This window comes from Bufo gargarizans, chromosome 8, assembly GCF_014858855.1.
Source record: "Bufo gargarizans isolate SCDJY-AF-19 chromosome 8, ASM1485885v1, whole genome shotgun sequence".
NCBI classification, from domain to species: Eukaryota; Metazoa; Chordata; class Amphibia; order Anura; family Bufonidae; genus Bufo; species Bufo gargarizans.
Genome location: NC_058087.1, coordinates 100,924,403 through 100,946,810, shown reverse-complemented (window position 1 = coordinate 100,946,810; position 22,408 = coordinate 100,924,403). Strand labels below are relative to the sequence as shown.

The 22,408-nt window shown below is 41.2% G+C and overlaps 1 protein-coding gene across 1 annotated transcript in view; it reads left to right on the top strand.

The window, feature by feature from the left end:
* Window positions 1-22,408, top strand: part of COL5A2 (collagen type V alpha 2 chain) — a 260,308-nt gene that overhangs the window by 190,221 nt on the left and 47,679 nt on the right. The window contains exons 40-48 of the mRNA XM_044302642.1: window positions 6,856-6,909; window positions 7,002-7,055; window positions 7,180-7,341; window positions 7,509-7,616; window positions 14,025-14,132; window positions 14,509-14,562; window positions 14,754-14,861; window positions 14,993-15,046; window positions 15,128-15,235. Coding sequence (XP_044158577.1) covers window positions 6,856-6,909; window positions 7,002-7,055; window positions 7,180-7,341; window positions 7,509-7,616; window positions 14,025-14,132; window positions 14,509-14,562; window positions 14,754-14,861; window positions 14,993-15,046; window positions 15,128-15,235 — 810 coding nt within the window. The remainder of the gene's footprint in view (window positions 1-6,855; window positions 6,910-7,001; window positions 7,056-7,179; window positions 7,342-7,508; window positions 7,617-14,024; window positions 14,133-14,508; window positions 14,563-14,753; window positions 14,862-14,992; window positions 15,047-15,127; window positions 15,236-22,408) is intronic.

Here is a 22,408-nt window from a genome sequence, read left to right as displayed (position 1 = left end):
TCAGCTGATCAAAAGTTTAGGACCACACCTCCCAAAAAAAACTAAACCCCCCCAAAACAGAAATCCAACTTCCAAACATGAACTCAGTAATGAGTAGCTCCGCCGTTATTGTTTATCACTTCAAAAATTTGTTTTGGCATGCTTGATGCAAGCGTTTCCATGAGGTGAGTGGGAACATTTCTCCAAGTGGTGAAGACGGCCGCATCTACTGTCTGGAACTGTTGTCCATTTTTGTAAACTTCCCTTGCCATCCATCCCCAAAGGTTCTCAATTGGATTTAGATCAGGGGAACACGCAGGATGGGCCAAAAGAGTGATGCTATCCTCCTGCAAGAAGTCCCTTGTCCTGCGGGCATTGTGTACTGTAGCGTTGTCCTGTTGAAAAACCCAGTCGTTACCACACAGACGAGGGCCCTCAGTCATGAGGAATGCTCTCTGCAACATCTGGAAATAGCCAGCGGCCGTTTGACGCCCCAGCACTTCGTGAAGCTCCATTGTTCCACTGAAGGAAAAAGCACCCCAGACCATTATGGCACCCCCTCCACTGTGGCGCGTAGAAAACATCTCAGGTGGGATCTGCTTGTCATGCCAGTAACGTTGGAAACCATCAGGACCATCAAGGTTAAATTTTTTTCTCATCAGAGAATAAAACTTTCTTCCACCTTTGAATGTCCCATGTTTGGTGCTCAATTGCATAGTCCAAAACCGCAATTCTGTAGCGTTCAAGGAGACATGGTCTTTAAAGACGTTTTTTGTTTTTTAAGCCCTTCAGTCTCAAATGCTGTCTGGTTATGAGGCTGCAGTCAGCACCAGTAAGGGCCTTAATTTGGGTTGAGGATTGTCTAGTGTCTTGACGGACAGCCAATTGGATCCTCCGGCTCAGTGCTAAAGAAATTTTTTGGGGTCTCCCACTTGACTTTTTTGTTCTATAACCCTCAGGGTCATTTAAGAATTTAAGAAATTCCAAATGACTGTCTTACTGCATCCCACCTCAGCAGCGATGGCGAGCTGTGAGAAACCCTGCTTATGCAGTTCAACAACCCAACCACGTTCAAAAAGGGAGAGTTTTTGTGCCTTTGCCATCACAATATGTGGCTACCTGACAGAAAATGACAATGAATCCACATCTTTGCACAGATTTGGCCTTTTAAAGGCATGTGGTCCTAAACTTTTGATCAGCTGAAAAACAGCCTGTTTCAGTTTATTGTTTTCATTAAATTGAATGCTCAAAAAATATTTTGTCTCACTCTCATTTCTTCTTGTTGCATGTTCAAGCTCTACTTAGAACCTTGTTAAGATCCAGCCATGCTAAATATGATTTTTTGCAATTTTTCAAGTGGTTTTAAACTTTTGATCAGGACTGTGTGTATATATATATATATATATATATATATATATATATATATATTTTTTTTTTTATGTGTAAAAATGGTGGGTGATTTGGGCGATTTAATTTTTTTGTATTTTTTATATGTTTAACCCCTTAGTGACCACCCATACGCCTTTCTACAGCGGTCACTAAGGGGCCTTAGGCTGGCTTGCATATGAGCCGTCGCACAGCCCAAAGAGAAAGAGTTAATAAAAGTTAATAAGAAAGTTATGTGTACACCAAAATAGCGCCATTAAAATCTACAACCTGTCCTGCAAAAAGCAAGCCCTCATAAAGCTATATAGATGGAAAAATAAAAAGTTATAGCTCTTGGAATGCGACGTTGAAAAAAGGAAGAAAAACGCTTGGTCAGTAAGGCCCAAAACAGGCTGGTCACTAAGGGGTTAAAAACATTTTTTATATAATTTTATTCCCCTTAGTGGACTTGAAAATGTGATTATCTGATCATTTGTACTGGAGACTGTACTTTTCTTCTCCGTCGGTGGCAGTGCCCCCTTGTCTTTTGAAGGCATTTGATATGGAACAGTTTTTCACTGTATTTTTTGTACAGCCCATTTATATATTTGTATAGGTTAATCATGTCCCCCCCCCTCCTTAGACATCTCTTCTCAAGACTAAATACATTTATTTATGTTAATCTTTCTTCATAACTAAGACCCACTATGCCCCTTATCAGTTTAGTCGCTCTCATTTGTACTTTTCCAGCTGCCAAGCGTTCTTTCTATGTACTGGTGCCCAGAACTGAACTGCATATTCCAGATGAGGCCGCACCAACGCTTTGTAAAGTGGTAGTATTACATCCCTACCCCATGAGTCCATGCTTCGTTTAATGCATGACAATATTCTGGTGGCCTTAAAAGCAGCTGATTGACATTGTATGCTGTTATTTAATCTACCATCCACAAGGACACCCAAATCCTTCTCTATAAGTGACTCTCCCAGTGTTACATCACCTATGACATATGGAGCACGGAGATTATTACTACCAAGATGCATAACTTTACATTTATCCACATTGAACCACATTTGCCAAGTTGATGCCCAATCACTCAGAGTATTCAAGTCTGCTTGTATTTTATGGACATCTTCCATAGACTGTACAGTACTACATAGCTTAGTGTTATCTGCAAAAATAGAAATAGTGCTATTAATCCTGTCCTCAATATTATTAATAAATAAATGAAACAGGGGGCCTAGCACTGAACCTTTGGGTACACGACTTATCAACCTGGACCATTCTGAATAGGACTCATTGACCACAACTTTCTGGACAGTTCTTCAGCCAGTTTTCAATCCAATTACAAACTATACTTTTCAAGCCTATAGACCTTACTTTAACTATAAAAACGTCTATGAGGGACAGTATCAAAAGCCTTTGCAAAATCCAGAAACACTACATCCACAGCCACCCCTCTGTCCAGGCTTCTACTCACCTCCTCATAAAAACAAATCAGGTTAGTCAGATAACTTGTGTCCTTGGTAAATCCATGTTGGTTATCACTTATAATATTATTTACAGTCACATACTCCAGTATATAGTCCCTTAAGAGTCCTTCCAACATTTTTCCCACTACAGAAGTTAAACTAACTGGTCTATAGATACCTGTGGAGGACCATGATCCTTTTTTGAATATGGGCACCACATTTAACTTGCGCCAATGACTTCACACTGTACCGGTACCTAGAGAATCTTAAGAAATTATAAACAGGGGCACAGCAATGACTGAACTGATCTCTTTAAGAACTCTTGAGTGCAATCCATCTGGACCCGGAGCCTTGTTCACCTTTACCTCATTTAACTTAGCTTGGACCATACCTATAGTTAGCCAATTGAGTATATTACTGGATGTACTAACAGCTCTAGCACCACAGATATCAGCTCCTTTCTATTATTTTGTATATACAGAGGTAAAAAACACATTTAGTAACTCTGCCTTTTCCTTATCTTCAGTGACTATCCCCCCTCCCTTTGCCATTATTTAGGAGACCAACCTTCTTGGACCTTGATTTTTTAGCATTTATACAATTAAATAATTTTTGGGGATTTGTTTTGCTTTCTTTTGCTTCCTGCTGTTCATTTAGTATTTTTGCAAATTTTAACTCCTTTTTACAGATTTTATTAAGCCCTTTGTAAACTTCAAAGGCTACAGCTGACCCCTCAGATTTGTATTTTTTAAATGCCTTTTTGTGATTTATTTCCCCTTTTACAGTAGCTATAAGCCATGGGGGATTTAATTTTAGCCGTTTATACTTGTTGCCTAAATGAATACATTTTCTAGTGCAATTACTCAATGTGGAGTTGAAGCTCTCCCATTTATCCTCAGTATTAGGCCTCATGCACACGACAGTTTTTTTTCACGGCCCGCAAAAACGGGGTCCGTGGGTCCGTGATCCGTGACCGTTTTTTCATCCGTGGGTCTTCCTTGATTTTTGGAGGATCCACGGACATGAAAAAAAAGTCGTTTTGGCGTCCGCCTGGCCGTGCGGAGCCAAACGGATCCGTCCTGAATTACAATGCAAGTCAATGGGGACGGATCCGTTTGATGTTGACACAATATGGTGCCATTTCAAACGGATCCGTCCCCATTGACTTTCAATGTAAAGTCTGGAGTTCTTTTATACCATCGGATTGGAGTTTTCTCCAATCCGATGGTATATTTTAACTTGAAGCGTCCCCATCACCATGGGAACGCCTCTATGTTAGAATATACTGTCGGATATGAGCTACTTCGTGAACCTCAAATCCGACAGTATATTCTAACACAGAGGCGTTCCCATGGTGATGGGGACGCTTCAGGTTAGAATACACTACAAACTTTGTACAAGACTGCCCCCTGCTGCCTGGCAGCACCCGATCTCTTACTGGGGGATATGATAGCACAATTAACCCCTTTAAGTGCGGCACCTAAAGGGGTTAATTGTACTATCATATTCCCCTATAAGAGATAAGGGCTGCCAGGCAGCAGGGGGCAGCCCCCCCCCTCCCCAGTTTGAATATCGTTGGTGGCACAGTGTGCCCCCCCCCTCCCTCCCTCTATTGTATTAAATCGTTGGTGGCACAGTGTGCCAACCACCATCGGCCCCCCTCCCTCCCTCTATTGTATTAAATCGTTGGTGGCACAGTGTGCCAACCACCATCGGCCCCCCTCCCTCCCTCTATTGTATTAAATCGTTAGTGGCACAGTGTGCCAACCACCATCGCCCCCCCCCTCTCTATAGCAGTAACATTGGTGGCAGTGCGCGGTCTCAACAGTAGAAGATTCATACTTACCTGCTTCTTGCTGCTGCGACGTCTGTGTCCGGCCGGGAGCTCCTCCTACTGGTAAGTGAAAGATCTGTGCGGCGCATTGCTAAAGAACTGTCACTTACCAGTAGGAGGAGCTCCCGGCCGGACACAGACATCGCAGCAGCAAGAAGCAGGTAAGTATGAATCTTCTACTGTTGAGACCGCACACTGCCACCAATGTTACTGCTATAGAGGGGGGGGGCGATGGTGTTTGGCACACTGTGCCACCAACGATTTAATACAATAGAGGGAGGGAGGGGGGCCGATGGTGGTTGGCACACTGTGCCACCAACGATTTAATACAATAGAGGGAGGGAGGGGGGGCGATGGTGGGGGCACACTGTGCCACCAACGATTTAATACAATAGAGGGAGGGAGGGGGGGCGATGGTGGGGGCACACTGTGCCACCAACCATATTCAAACTGGGGAGGGGGGGGGGTCTGCCCCCTGCTGCCTGGCAGCCCTGATCTCTTACAGGGGGATATGATGCCGCACCTGAAGGGGTTAATTGTGCTATCATATCCCCCTGTAAGAGATCGGGTGCTGCCAGGCAGCAGGGGGCAGTCTTGTACCAAGTTTGCAGTGTATTCTAACTAGAAGCGTCCCCATCACCATGGGAACGCTTCTGTGTTAGAATATACTGTCGGAAATGAGTTTTCACGGAGTGAAAACTTAGATCAGAAAAAGCTTTTATGCAGACGGATCTTCGGATCCGTCTGTATGAAAGCAACCTACGGCCACGGATCACGGACACGGATGCCAATCTTGTGTGCATCCGTGTTCTTTCACGGACCCATTGACTTGAATGGGTCCGTGAACCGTTGTCCGTCAAAAAAATAGGACAGGTCATATTTTTTTGACGGACAGGATACACGGATCACGGCCTCGGCTGCAAAACGGTGCATTTTCCGATTTTTCCACGGACCCATTGAAAGTCAATGGGTCCGCGAAAAAAAACTGAAAACGGCACAACGGCCACGGATGCACACAACGGTCGTGTGCATGAGGCCTTATTATGTGATAGTAGCTGCTCCCAGTCTATGCCCTCAAATGCTGCCCTCAACCCAGGGAAATTAGCCTTTTTAAAATTCTGTGTTTTTGCTCTGCCTGACAGCATTTTCTTCTTATAGTTTAGGAGGAATATAATTATATTGTGGTCACTATTACCTAGTGTTTCTCGAACAGTAACTTTTCCAACAAGCGCAGCATTATTAGAAATTACCAGATCCAACTGCAATAGTGTCATATTGCAGTCTATGGAATATTGACAGATATCTTACTTTGGCAAACCTGGAAGCCTTCACAAGGCCCCAGGCTACCAAAGCAACTGATGTCACTGTATGATTACACAATAAAGGAAACCCCATCCCTTTACCTAGTCCCTAAGATGCCACAGTCACAATTGCCAGTGGCATCTGTGAGGCTAAATGGCTAGCATTGGAGTCATCTCAAGTCCCGTTCACTGCTGAATTATACAGTTGGCACCTGCTGTGTATGCAGCAAGCTCAGCTCGTGACTCTGTTCCATACAACCCCCTAACACAAATGATGTACGTGTATGATGAACCCCACATGCACAAAGGATTGAAATTGCAATCCTTACAATAGATTATCAATATCAAATTAGCAGAGGTCCAATTCCTGGTGCCCCCACCAATCAGCTGTTTGCAGCACCCAAACCAGTTGCTCGAACTACAAAGTTTCATTCACTGTGTAGTGAATGGAAGAAGAGTTGCAGTAACTAGGACTGGCCACTACATGGTGAAAGGAGCAGTATAGTTCTGATGTCTAGTTTCAATGCCAGAGCTTCGGAAATTGATAACCTATCTTAAGAACAAGTCATCAATAAGTAAGTCCTGAAAAACCCTTTTATGTAAATTTTATAAAAGTTGAGATTAAACATATCTGTATCTGTCAGTGCTTTGTAGACTATATTGGTTGGCTGAAAGGATTGTCCCATATAAAATGTTGTAGGTTGGCTTTTACTAGATGGCATTTTGAGCATGTTCAGTACTTCCTAGGGTAGCCTATACAGTATTATGTATGGTACATTATTTTTTATACAAGTATCCAGTTGCACATATTCCTTAAAGAATACTAATAATCTAAGTAATTTAATTAAAATCACTGCTAAATACTAGAATCAGTTTTTTTTTTTACTTGTAAAAATGTTGTTTTAGGGACCTCATGGTGTGCCTGGACTGAAGGGTGGTAGAGGAACCCAAGGGCCCCCTGTAAGTAATACAATTTTATAAATATATATATATATATATATATATATATATATATATGTATAGTACATCTATAATTCTTTATAACTTTTTAGGGAGCAACAGGATTCCCTGGATCTGCTGGAAGAGTTGGCCCGCCTGGTTCCCCTGTGAGTAAACCCTGAAGATATTCAAAATGTGTTTTATTTATATTGATCAATTGTATCATGGGTATCTATTTTGGCATTAGTAACAGTTTTACTGTACTTAAGATATAAATCTATATATTTTTAGGGAGCCGTTGGTCCTCCTGGTCCCATTGGTGATCCAGGAAAGGAAGGTCCACCAGGTCTACGTGGTGAACCCGGTGCTCATGGAAGAATTGGAGACAGAGGTCCTTCTGGCCCATCTGGTAGTCCTGGTGATAAAGGAGATCCTGGAGATGATGGACAGCCAGTAAGTTAGAAAGTTAAAAGTAAAAATTATATAGTAGAAATTAGCATATTTTAAAATATATATATATATATATATATATATATATATATATGTGTAAATATATTTATTTTGATGTTGTTGCGCTGAAGAATTTTGAATAGTTAACAATATTTAACTATTTTGTTCAGGGTCCTGATGGCCCACCAGGTCCATCTGGAACAACTGGTCAAAGGGGTATAGTTGGAATGCCCGGTCAAAGGGGAGAAAGAGGGATGCCTGGACTTCCAGGGCCAGCTGTGAGTATCCTGACAAAAGCTTTACATGATTTATATTACTGTTTGACTCTGTGGGAGTTTTTAGCACATAAAATCCCTAGTTGTATATAAGGTCTGCAAGGAGAAGGAAGTCTGTATTCTAGTGCAGTTGTATACAATAAACAATACAGCAGCTTTTACATTTTATGGATATGTTCCATTTTAATGCATTATGGATAATTAGTTCAGGAGGATTTACAGTCAGAAATATTTGGGTTTTACCCAGCATTTGTTTCTCAAGCTATTGACCTCTGGCAGATCACCACAGTTTAATTTCTTGCTCATTCTTTTTAGATATATTGAAATGAGTAATGCGGTTTAATACGATAGAGGCGTTATGAAACTTCTCCAACAGATTAGAAGTCAAAAGTAAAATGTGATATTTGCCGAAAAGAGGTGTAACTGTTGTAATTGTGCCCAGCCTAAGGAATCATGCACATGACCGTGTGCTGGCCGGGTCCGTCCTGCAGACTGCAAATTGCAGTCCGCAATGCACAGGCACTGACAGTGGGGCAGCCACATGTGGATCGTGGACCCTTTCACTTGAATAGGGTCCGCGATCAGCATTCGATGGTGCATGCACAACTTTTTTGCAGTGCGGAGGCATGGCCATAAACACCACGGAAGCACTACTTTGTACTTCCTTGGGGTTCCGATCTGTGCTTCCGCACTGCATCCCTGATGCGGAGTGCACACAGCTGGCACCCCGTATGCACGGCCGTATGCATGAGCCCTAAGGAGGAGATTGATATGTGATTACACTGTATATTAAAGTGAAGCAGGGTTCCAGCATGACAAATATTAGATTACGGTTTTCATTAATTTAGTAGAGAAGTATATACAGAATCAAAATAAAATGCTTGATCCTTTTGCCAAAACATAATTAACCCCTTCAGGACTCGGCAATTTTCTGTTTTTTGCTGCCTGCCTTCCCAAAGCCCATTTTTTTGTTATGCTTTCATTTACATGGCTGTATAAGGGCTTGCATTTTTCAGGAAAGTTGTATTTTCTAATGGCACCATTTAATAATACATACAGTGTAGTGGGAAGCTGGAAAAAATTCCATGTAGTATGGAATTTGGAAACAAAACACAATTCCGTCACATTATTTTTTGTTTTAGTTTTACCGTGTTCCCTATGCAGTAAAACTAACCTATTGCCTTAATTCTCTGGGTCAGTACGATTACAATGATACCATATAAATAGTTTTTCCTATGTTTTAGTACCATATGGGATAAATACTGTTAAAGTTTAATAGTATGGATGTTCTTGGATGCAATGCCTATGATGTCTATTTATTTGATATATTTTTTTTTTCTGGGAAATAGGGAAGTGATTTGAATTTTTTATTTTTTTCTATTTTTTAAAACTTTTTTTCACCTTCTTTTGGGCCCCAAAGGGCTTAACATTATGCAATTGTTAGATTGCCACTTCAATTTATAATCGATTGACAAATAAAAGATTGATTTTATTGCAATGTAGCACTTCCACCTGCAGGTCTACATTGAAATATACCTGTAAAAGCCATCAAGCCTCAGTAGGCTCCAGTCTTTCACAGACAATGAATGGCTCCCCACTGCGAGCTGTTCCATGCCCAGAAGCACATTGCTTAACTCATTTAGGACACAGCCATATTTGACCTTAAGGACCAGCCATTTTTTGCTAATCTGACCAGTGTCACTTTAAGTGGTGATAACTTTTAAACGTTTTTTTTTTATCCAGGTCATGCTCAGATTGTTTTTTCGTCCCATATTGTACTTCATGACATTGGTAAAATGAAGTAAAAAAAAATCATTTTTATTTATACAAAATATACAAAATTTACCCAAAATTTGGAAAAAATGGCAAATTTCCAAATTTCAATTTCTCTACTTCTATAATACATAGTAATACCTACAAAAATAGTTATTACTTTACATTCCCCATATGTCTACTTCATGTTTGGATCATTTTGGGAATGACATTTTAGTTTTTGGGGACTTTACAAGGCTTAGAAGTTTAGAAGCAAATCAAAAACCGAATTTTTAGGGACCAGTTCAGGTCTGAAGTCACTTTGTGAGGCTTACATAATAGAAACCACCAAAAAATGACCCCTTTCTAGAAACTACAACCCTTAAGGTATTTAAAACTGATTTTACAAACGTTGTTAGCCCTTTAGGTGTTCCACAAGAGTTAATGGCAAATGGAGATAACATTTCAGAATTTCCATTTTAATCCATTTTTTCCAGTAATAAAGCAAGGGTTAACAGCCAAACAAAATGCTATATTTATTGCCCCAATTCTGTAGTTTGCAGAAGCACCCCATTTGTGGCCGTAAACTACTGTAGGGGCACACAGTAGGGCATAGAGATAAATGTGTGCCGTATGGTTTTTGGAAGGCAGATATTGCTGGACTGGATTATATACACCATGTCCCATTTGAAGCCCCCCTGATTCCCCCATCTAGAGTAAAAACTCCATAAAAGTGACCCCCATCTAAGAAACTACACCCCACAAGGAATTTCAAAACTTATTTTACAAACTTTGCCAACCCTTTTGGTGTTGCACAAGATGTTATTGGCAAATGGGGATGATATTTGAGAATTTAAAAATTTTTACACATTTTTCATTTTAATCCATTTTTTCCAGTAACAAAGCAAGGGTTAACAGCCAAACAAAATGCTATATTTATTGCCCCGATTCTTTAGTTTGCAGAAACACCCCATATGTGGCCGTAAACTACTGTACGGGCACACAGTAGGGCGTAGAGCGAAAGGTGCGCCGTGTGGTTTTTGGAAGGCAGATTTTGCTGGACTGGTTTATTTACTCCATGTCCCATTTGAAGCCCCCCTGATGCACCCCTAGAGTAGAAACTCCAAAAAAGTTACCCCATTTTGGAAACTACGGGCTAAGGTGGCAGTTTTGTTGGGACTATTTTTAGGGTACATATGATTTTTGGTTTATCTATATTACATTTTTGTGAGGCAAGGTTACCAGAAATAGAAATTCAAAAATGTAATCTTCATTTGCCAATAACTCTTGTGGAACACCTAAAGGGTTAATGATGTTTGTAAAATCAGTTTTGGATACCTTGAGGGGCATAGTTTCTTAGATGGGGTCGCTTTTATGGAGTTCTTACTCTAGGGGTGCATCAGAGGGGCTTCAAATGGGACATGGTGCCAAAAAAAGGCCATAAAAATCTGCCTTACAGAAACCATACAGCGTTCTTTTCCTTTTGCGCCCTGCTGTTTGGTCATACAGCAGTTTTACAACCACATATGGGGTGTAAACTGCAGTATGAGGGTAATAAATTAACCCTTGCTTTGTTATTGGAAAAAAATTGATTAAGTACTAAATTTAGTACTCCATGGAAGTGTGGTACTCCCTGAAGCAACCAATAATGCAGAGGTCCAGATGATCGAGGCACGTGTCAAACTGAGTAGTGGTGTCCTTTCGTATCCCTCTCCTGTGACACACTCTGCACTTTTTTGGGGGTACGTCCCTTCGTCCAGTATGGGGGACCACACCTGGAAAGTGTTGGTCAGGGCGCCTCCAGTACCTGAGGTACACCGGCCTGCTCTTTACCGGTCAGAAAAGATCAGGACCTTGAGGACTGTCTCATAGAACTGAAGAAATGTCCCTGTCTTTCCAGCACTCCGGGACAGCACAAAAGAGTTGTACAAGGCAACCTGTACCAAGTAGACCGCAACTTTTTTGTACCATGCCGGGGTTTTGCGCATGGCATTATATGGCTTGAGGACTTGATCAGAGAGATCAACTCCTCCCATATACCGATTGTAGACGACAATACAATCGGGCTTGAGGACCATTGCCGTGGTAACTCGCACGTGGACAGGGGTGTTGCCATCACCATGAACTGTGGACAGTACAAGGACATCCCTCTTGTCCTTATATCTGACCAGCAATAGGTTTCCACTGGTAAGGGCACGGGTCTCACCCCTGGGGATAGGTACCTGGAGGGGGTAGGTAGGGAGGCTGCGTTGATTTTTCTGCATGGTCCCACAAGCGGACGTGGATCTGGCGGCGAGGGACTGGAACAAGGGGATACTAGTATAAAAGTTATCCATGTACAGGTGGTAACTCTTATCTAGCAGTGGGTGCAGAAGGTCCCACACAAGTTTCCCGCTAACACTCAGAGTGGGGGGACATTGTGGGGGTTGAATACGGGAATCTCGTCCCTCAGACACACAAAACAGTTTGTACAGCTTCACGCTATACCTTGCCCACTTAGAGGGAACATACTGGCGGAAAAGGAGTCTCCCATTTTGTACAGGCGGTCATAGGCAGCATCACCTTGGGGGGGACATGCTGAATTATCTGCATAATGCAGGCATTTCCGGATGGCCTCAAACCGGGAGCGTGTCATTGCCGTACTGTAAAGTAAGGTCTGGTAGAGGACGTCCCCACTCCAGTAATGCCTGACCCTAGGTTTCTTGACTAGGCCCATGTGCAGCACGAGGCCCCAAAATGTCCTCATCTCGGCTGCACTGACCGGGGTCAAGCCACCGGGCCTAGCCAAAAAGGAGCCCGGGTGTTGAACAAACTGTTGGGCGTACAGGTTTGTTTGCTACACCATTAGATTTACAAAGTGGTCACTGAAAAAAAGACTAAAATAGTCGTATTCAGTGAAGCCCACTGTGGAAATCTGGATTCCTGGTTGGCCTACAAAATCAGGAATCATGGGCTCAAAACGCTCTGGGGTACACCAAACAAGTTCACCGGCAGGGGGCTCCGGTGGATTTAACTGGTGGGCCAGAAAACTAGTACGAGCCCCAGAGCTGCTCGTACTAGGGTGGGCCACAGGGTCCCTAGCATGGCGGTCCCCTTGCTCCGCCTCCTTGGGGGCTCATCATCATCGCTAGATGATGAGGAGGACGCGGATGACAAAAAGAAAGTGGGGTAATCCTCGTCCTCACTGGGACTCTCGGAGTCGGAGGCAAGCTGGGCGTATGCATCCTCGGCCGAGAACATCCGGCGGGCCATAGGGGAGTGTGTGTCTGCGTGTGTGTGTGCATGTAAATCTTTATTCAGTGTGCGTGTGTGTGGGGGCACGGGTGTTCACAAACTTTGCCCTATAGCTAACAGACAAAAAAATAAAAAATAACTAAAAGAATGGCAAAAAATTGAAAAAAAAAAAATAATCGCTGATCAACTGTCCGAAGTTGATCAGCGGTGGGGTGTGCGATGCGCTAACAGTGGCCGGACGTCGAGCCGACCAAAAGGAGGTGATCCTGAGAGTTGATGTCACATCACCTCTCAGGATCGCAGGGTGGTGATTGGTGGTGTATTATCACACCACCGATCACCATCCTGTTCCGGGTTATCGGGTCCTCAGAGACCCAAATAACCCGGAAACGCAGAAAACCACAGGTCTGAATTGACCTGCGATTTGCTGCGATCGCTTACAAGGGGGGGTCACAGGACCCCCCGGCGCATTGTCCACAGGTGCCTGCTCAATGATTTAAGCAGGCACCGGGTTCCGAGCACCGCCTGCTGAGCGGCGGTGATCGGAAATACATAGGACGTACCGGTACGTCCTGTGTCCTTAAGTACCAGGACATCAGGGCGTACCAGTACGCCCTATGTCCTAAACAGGTTAAGGGTTTTGCACTCTCAGATACTGCATCTGAGAGGTTAAATGTCTGCATTCGGCATTAGTGCAGATTGCAGACATTAGTCCCGGGTGTCTACTTTATGACACAACAGAAACCCAGCAGCTATAGCGCCAGCTGCACTTGTGAGCGGGCGCCATTTTTTATAACTGGAAGGGTTTAATTTGTTAGGAAATAAATGAATAAATGTTGACTATATTTAGTGTTATTTTGCATGCGCTTAACAAGATCTTATTATTTTATGTTTACTAATGTTGAGTGAATCAAAGCATCCGAATTGGAATTTGATCCAAAGTTTAGGAAAAAATTTGATTCACCACAAAGCCAAATTTATTGCGTTTAGCGATAATGAAAAAAACGTACTCACATTCTCTCGAGAGGCAGTCCGCTCCACTCTTGAGTGGAAAAAACCTGCCAAAGGACCTGCGCTGAGCATGATGACAACACTGCATGCTCACAGTTCAGGTCTTTTCCACTAAAGAGAGGACCAGACTGCTTCTGCACAAGCGAGTGGATGAGTTGAGTGAATTTTTTTGGGGGAAACCCAAAAGGCCGTATTGCACTAGCTTGTGACAGTTTTAACAGCTATTAGACTGATGCAATTCTGTCTAAGAGGTCGCTAAAAACGGTCCCATATATTGATAGGCTGAAAAGTGTTTTAACATAGCGTTTTGTGACAAATTAATTTGTGACAAATCTAATGTCTTGTCAAACTTTGGCTAACCAGCCAAATCGAATTTTTCAAAACTTCGCTCATCTCTAATGTTTACCTTTGCAGGGGTCTCCAGGAAAACTAGGTCCTACTGGATCCTCAGGAGAAAAAGGTCCATCTGGTCCTATTGGTCTTCCTGGTGCTAATGGTCCTGTTGGTGAGCCAGGTGCAGAGGTAAATGCAGGCCTTCCTTTTCTAATAGACTCGTGTTGCTAGTTGCTATGCGTGCTTCTACACATTGCATTGAAAATGCATCCCTCTGAAAAGTAAAAATATCAAGTTACAGTCCTGTTTAGAGATTATTTCTTCATGTCCATATCCCTCAAGTATAGATAGCTATTAATAAGCTATATTGTTGTTCATTCAATAATACCATTTTCTTATTATATGTTTATGTGGAAATAATCTGTGTACTGAGAGTACATAGCAAATGAATTTACTTTAGGTTTATAATACTGACTGTGATTGTTCAAAGGATATCAGATAACAATATTAAATATAATGAAATTTAACTATTGAGTGAGTAATATGCTAATATGAAAATTTTTAGGGTCCACCTGGAAATGACGGTGCACCTGGACGTGATGGAGCTCTAGGAAAGCGTGTAAGTGTTCTGATTTTTACATGTATATCTAGTTTTGCTATATTTGCCATTTTGGACATACTACACAGTATAATTCAAAGTTTGATTGTTGGTGTCATTTGATGACATTCGTTTTAGCTTAAAATATGCAGCAAAAAATATATTGGAACATATTTTTATATTGGCTTTGTGATTTTAATTTACAATTTTAGGGAGATCGTGGTGATCCAGGGCCTGAGGGTCTAGCAGGAGCTCAAGGTGCTCCAGGAACACCAGGACCTGTTGGTGCACCAGGGGAAGCAGGACCAAGAGGTGCACCAGTAAGTTATTGTATACATCTTTTAATGTTATTTTTTGTTAGGATAGAACAGTTACACAATTATAGATATGGTATGTCTGTTGATATTGCATAAATGTATCAATTTTTAGCCTAATTTCTATTATTTTCTAGGGTTCTCGTGGACCAATGGGTCCCCCAGGAAGAGCTGGAAAACGAGGCTATCAGGTATTTTGCTATTGAACTTTAACTTGATTGGTAGCATCAAATCTATGTAAAACAAGGGTTAATTTTTGTTTCTCATAAAAGGGACCACAAGGACCTCAAGGTGATAAAGGAGACAATGGTGAACGTGGAGAAAGAGGACAAAAGGGTCATCGAGGTTTCACTGGTTTGCAAGGTCTTCCAGGTCCTCCAGTAAGTGTTATTTAAAAATTGCAGATTAAAGTACACTAATATATTTTTATTTTCCTGACTTTATTCAAGTGAGTGCAGCGGGCTGCCTGTTATATCCACTGGCATTTCTGAAAATGCTGATGCCAGCAGATTAACCCCTTAGATGCCATGGTTAATGTTGATCACAAGATCTAAAAGGCATACAGAGGGAGGGAGCTCCCTCTCTATCTCTATCAACTCCCTGCAATATGATCGCACAGTGCCAATGGTTGCCATGACACTTTGAAGCCTTACAAAGGCCTCCGGGCCTGCCATGTACAGAAACCTATGAAGCTCAGCCCCCAGGCTAGTTCTCAAAGGCAACTGTAAGTGTAATATAATACAACATATACTGTACTGCACTGAAACACGGATCATACCCTAAAAGTTTAAATTCTATAGTGGGACAAAAATAAAAAAAAATATAAAAAAGTGTTTTTATTAAAAAAAAAAAAAAGTTTTGGCACTATTTACCCTTATCTTTTTTGTTTTCTATTTTTTACATTAGTTAATGGGTTATTAACTAATGTAAAAAAATTGAAAAAAATAAACATATTAGTTTTGCCACATCTGTAACGACTGGCTCTATAAAAATATCACATGATTTACCCCAACCGATGAACGTCGTTAAAAAAATAAATAAATAAATAAATATAAACTATGCCAGAACAGCCATTTTTTTGTCACCTCACCTCCCAAAAATCATAAAATCAAGGTATCAAAAAGTCTTATGTACCCCAAAATGGTACCAATGACAATGTCACCTCATCCTGCAAAAAATGTACACAAGACAATAGTTAGAATAATAAAAAAGTTTTGCTTTCAGAAAATGGTGACCCAAAAACATGATGTAAAAAAAAAATGCTTTGTGTAAAAGTGATAGAATGTATAAAAAAATATAGAAAATTGGTATCTCTGTATTTTTGTAGTGATCAGCAGAATAAAGATAACATGACAATTTTCATGCAGTGTGCACACTAAGAAAACCCAAAAAACCCATGCTTCCCAAAAAACCCATGCTTCCCAAAATCCTAAATAAAAAGTGATCAAAACATCTCACGTACCCCAAAATAGAACCAGTAATGGAAAATAAGCAATCATACAGATCTATCAATAGAAATTTTTCTAAAAAAATATGATTCTTAGAAAATGGCTGTACCACTACCCCAGAGGCTGTTTAGAAGCAACATGGTGCCTGTAAACCAATCCAACCTGCTCATTAATTCCTGCAGAACACCTATGGTGTCAAAATGCTCAATCCACACCTTAATAAATATATTGAGTGGTGTAGTTTCCTAAATAGGGACACCTATAGGGTGTTTCCACTGTACAGGTACCTCAGGAGCTTTGAAATTCTAATGTAGCACCTGAAAACCATTCCAACAAAATCTGTACTCCAAAAAGTCAAATGGCATTCCTTCCCTTCCGAGCCTTACCATGTTCCCATACGTCTGCTTATTACCATATTTATGGCATTTCCACACCCAGTAGAACCCCCTTATCAATTTAAGTAGTGTGGCCTCCCCCCCCCCCTCATTGAACCCCTCAGATGCCACATTCATCACTGATCATGGCATCTGAGATGAATATTAAGGACTTTCAGGGGTGGATCATTAAAAAAAAACAATAACATTTTAGTTATCTTGTCCCTTTGAGCATTAAGAGGCCGCCACGGGCAGCTTGCTAGAAGATCCAGTGTGAAACCTCGCGTGGTGTGTGATGACGTCATATGTCACCATACAAGAGCTTTCACGTGAAATTCGATGAAATGCCTATAAGGTCAAAGAACTCGCTACACCCCCTCAAAAATTTCATGAAGGGTGTAATTTAAAAAATTGGGTCTTTTTTGGGGGTTTCTACTGTAGGCGTATTAAACGGTCTCCAAAATCCATATGATGCTTTTTCCCTTCTGAGCCCTGTGGTATGTCCAATGCCAATTGCCCATACAGCAGTTTACAACCACACAATGGGGTGTTGCCATATTCAGGAGAAAATATGTAACTGTCTGTTCTTTTTTTCTCCTGCTACCACTTCTGAAAATGAAAATTCTGGGGTTAAAGTAACATTTTAATAAAAACAAATTTTTTTTCATTTTCCCAGCCACATTTTTCCAAATTCTATTGACCGCTTGAGGGAAAAAAAACACTCATTAAATTCTGTGATGGGTATACAAAATGCTGTCACTTTTGGTATATGACACTCTGAGATCTCCTTAGATTTTTTTATATCTTTTTCATTTCTTTTTACGAATGTTTGCTTTTTCTTAGCACTTATAAGCTCTTTAACACAATAGCAAATAGTTTGAGAGTGACACTGACATACATATATAGCTATGGGTAAACGCATGGTTGATGGTGTTAACAAACAGCATTTGAAAACACGCTCTGCCGTCACATGTGCTAAGCTTTTTCATAGAAACACCTTCCAAAAAGTGTCCCTTATTGGGGGCAGCTAGTGTTTAATCCCTTTAGGACTGCTGTCATACACCTGCTCGCCACAACCTGTTTTACACAGCAGACACCTGATGCTTATTAGTGATGAGCGGCAGGGGTCATATTCAAATTTGCTATATTTCACAAATATTTTGTCGACTATTCGTTGAATATTCATCATATTCTACTTATTTTTTACTCGAAAAATCGGCAAGGTAATGATCGCGAATATTACACAATCAATACAGGCGTAAGTCAAAAACGAATATATAGCACTATAGAATATAGTGCTATATATTCATTTTTTAAAATATTTGTCATTTTTTTCCATCTGAAGTCATGATTCTTCCCTGCTTAAGTAACAAATATATAGCACTATATCAAATACATTTGTTTTTTAGAATATTCGTCTTTTTTTTTTCAATCTGTACAGTTTTTCTACTTTGGCATACTCCTCCCCGACAAGCGTCCCCTTCACCATGGGAACGCCTGAGGGTTAGAATATACCATCGGATCTAAGTGTTCAAAAACTCAGATCCGGTGGTATATTCTAACCCCCAGGCTAGCGTCCCCATCGGAATGCATATCGGAATTGTAATAAAATCCAAATCCCAAACTCAAACTCTTAAAACACGAGTTCGCTCATCCCTAATTATAGACATTGCCATGTCCCAGAACTTTTATACTGTTAAGGCCTCTTTCACACTACAGTATGTTGAATTCAGTGTTTTGCGTTCCGTTTTTCACGGATCCGTTGTTCCGTTTTTTGCTTCCGTTGTGGTTCCGTTTCCGTTCCGTTGTTCCGTTCCGTTTTTCCGTATGGCATATACAGTATACAGTAATTCCATAGAAAAAATTGGGCTGGGCATAACATTTTCAATAGATGGTTCCGCAAAAAACGGAACGGATACGGAAGACATACGGATGCATTTCCGTATGTGTTCCGTTTTTTTTGCGGACCCATTGACTTTAGTGGAGCCACGGACCGTGATTTGCGGCCAAATATAGGACATGTTCTATCTTTTCAACGGAACGGAAAAACGGAAATACGGAAACGGAATGCATACGGAACACATTCCGTTTTTTTGCGGAACCATTGAAATGAATGGTTCCGTATACGGAACGCAAAAAACGGACTGCAAAACGGAAAAAAAAACGGTAGTGTGAAAGAGGCCTAAAGGATATCTGTCAGTAGCTTTGTACCTATGAAACTGGTTGTCCTGTTGAATGTGTGCTCGGCCGCTGAAGACTTCTGTGTTGTTCCCATGTTTATATGTGCCTGCATTGCTGGGGAAAAAAAAGACATATGCAAATGAGTCTCTAGGAGCAATGGGAGTGTTGCCGTTACACTGAGGGACTCTGCTCTCTCTGTAACTGCCATGCCCTCTGCACTTTGATTGACAAGGCCAGTCAGGCATGATCATGTTTACACTGCTCCTAGAGCCTTATTTGCATATATTAAAACATAATTTTTCTCAGTAATGAGAGCACATATGAACATGTGACCAACACAGATGCCTTCAGCTGCCAAGTGCACATGTAACAGATCAGCCAGTTTCACAGGTACCAATCTGCTGACAGATGCCCTTTAAAAATACAAAAACATGTTTATCCCGTATAGTGAACGCCATAACGGAAAAAAAAATACTATTTTTTCACTTCATCTCCAAATCATAAAATCATACACACTCCTAAATAGTCTCGCTGAAAAACAGATTGCCCTGCAAAAAATTAATGAAGTTCATAAAGTTAGTCAGGGCAGAATATTACAAAGAATAAAATATTTTTTTCCAAAGTTTTTCCAAAGATTTTTTTTTTCCTCATTAAAAAGCAAGAAAAACTATACAAATGTGGTATCACTGTAATTGTACTGACCCATATAATGAAGTAAACAGGTCAGTTTTACCGCATAGTTAAAGTTGTAAAAATGAAACCCATATAATTATTTCAGAATTGTGTTTTTTTCCAATACCACCTTGTTTGGAATTTTTTTCCAGCTTCCCATTACATCATATGCAACATTAAATGGTGACATTAGGCAGTCTAACATGTCCATCAACAACAACAAAAATAAATAAAATGAATTGCTCTGGGAAGGCTGGGAGTGAAAATCGGAAATGCAAAAATGGAAAATTGGCCAGTGCTGAAAGGGACACACACAGTATTATCAGAAAAAAATTGTGGCAAGAAGGGGCACAATCAGCAATAGGAGATCTATTCATCAGCCTCAGCCAAAGGTGTGTGAAAATCCTCACGGTCGATGCCTCATTCATTCTGACAAAAGTGATGTTTTGTACACTTGTGGAGGACAATCTTGCCCATTTGGGTGCAACTCCACCTGCCACTCTAATAACTCTTTCTGAGATGACACTGGAGGTTGGACAAGACAGTACAGAGAAAGCAAACTATGCCAGTTCCAACCACTGTTCTATTCTAACTGCCCAGAAGTCCACAGGGTCAGGGAAAACAGTATGCATCAGAGAAAGGCCATGGGACAGGTAGAAATATACTTGGTTGTTCAGGCTGTACATCTCTGTAGGCTGATTTGCGTCAGCCTGCTGTAACACATGGAAAAACTGCTCTATCATGTTGATGATACTGAACTGCTGCTGCAGCCTCTACTGCTTGTGTAGCAGAGATGGATGACTAGGCGGGGGGACAGAGAGGGGTCTCCCAGAGAGACACATCAGCCGCAGGCATCTGCTCACCAAGAGATGTAGCAAGCTTCATAAACAGAAGGGCATGGTAATAAAGCTACTTGGCCTCCCTTTCCGCAACAGGAAAACATTCCCCCAATTTGCTTTGATAGCAAGGGTCAAAAAGCATGACTATCCAGTACTCATTAAATTGCTTTATGGTAAAGATATGCCTGCCATTACATAAGCAAGCAAGCATACAGCTTGTCATTCTAGCCAGTGTGCCCGAGGACCCTATTCTTTTGCCCCCCCCCACCACTGAAATGATTGCTCATCCTGCCTCAGCCTTGTCCTCCTGCACAAGGGACTTCTCCTCCTCCTCCAATGGTAGCTCCTATTCCTTATCCTCCCAGGTCCTATCCAACACACAATCATCGTCATAGTCCTCACCCTCCCCACCGCTTTTATCAGACTGTGATATGTAATCTTGGCCCCCCTGCCAATTCCCTACTCTGTATTTTCCCTGAGTGTCACTTTTATTACCTTTTCCCCTACCGCCACCACCATTAACACTGCCAACACAGTTATACATAGGGTCCCTCACATCTGTCTGTATCTCCTCCTCCTCATGGCAGTCCAAATACTGACTGTTCTCATACGAATCATCAACAGGGAGACTCTCTTGAGTATCTTCCATGGTGTGTGGTGGGGATTTGGGAGGCAAGAGGGAACAGTAAATACAGAGAGGATGCAACTGAAACTGAAAGGCTTCTCTTGGGTTGCACGGAGGAGCAGGAAGAATGCTATGACCCCCAGGCACAGTGTCAGATTCAGGTGACCCTGACATAATCCTGTTGTGAATGAGAGAAAGAGTGAGCTATCCTATACACAGTCTCACCCTCTTTGTCCTAAATAATAATGTGGTTCCAGTCAGGGAGAACTGTGACCTACCACTACTAAAACTACTGCTGGCCAGACGACGAGTGCTGCTACTGCTGTTTGCACTACTACCTTCATTTGGACTTTCAGATGACAAGGCTTGGATCTGGCTGGGGGAAAGGTACTTATCTGTTCTGCATAAGTGGAAGGGGGTGCTTTAGCTGCTGATATCTCTTGAATGGTAGCAGTAGAAGCATGGCACTGGTCTTATTTGAAAGCTAGAATAGCTGTGGGTAAAACCTGCTTTTACTTTCACTTTCAGCTGTATTCATTGTATCACAATTTCTAACAGTGATATCTTCCCATGTACTGAAGATAATGATGACATTCTGAGATTGTTTGAAAGCTTGGAATGCCAGCCTTCAAACAAACCAGAGATATGAGTAGTTAAAGGAACCCCCCCTCCCAGTATGGAGGATGAGAGGGAGCATGCTGTAGGAGATAAGGAAAAATATATCGAAATATGGCATCATCATCACTGTAGTGACCCAAATAATAAAGTTATGTTATTTTTACCACACAGGGAACACCATAAATAAATTCCACAATATAATGTTAAAATTGCTGTATTAATATTTATAAATTTATATACCTCCAAATGGTTCCTAAAAAAACAACAACTAATCCCACAAAACAAAAAAAATAATTTTGAAGAAAAAAAATTAAAAGTTTGACTGCTGGAACACAAAGGAGGACATATTATTGGCCCTTAAGGCTTAAATTAATTGTCACTAAGGGGTTAAAAATTTGAATGTGACTGTTAGGAGGTTAAACAATATTAGCAAAACGGCAAGTGTTTTTTTTTGTTATTTACAGAGAGAGGCACAATTAGATTTTCTTCACCTTAAAAAACATTGTACACTGGCACTGACAATTTACAATACATGGAAATACAATGCATTGACTAAAACTGCTATATTAAAGTGAACCTGTCACCAGAATGGGCATTTTGAGGTACTCATATCAAAACATTTTTTCCTAAATTATCTAATAAGTGTTTTCTGTTAAAAATCAACTTTGAAAAATATGATGCTAGTGGAGTCACTGGGGTATATCTCTGCATGAGTCGAGTAAACTGGCAATCCATCCTGCCTTGCTGTTACAGCCTACCTTTTCTATCCTGCATGTTAGCGTCTGGTACAGCAAAG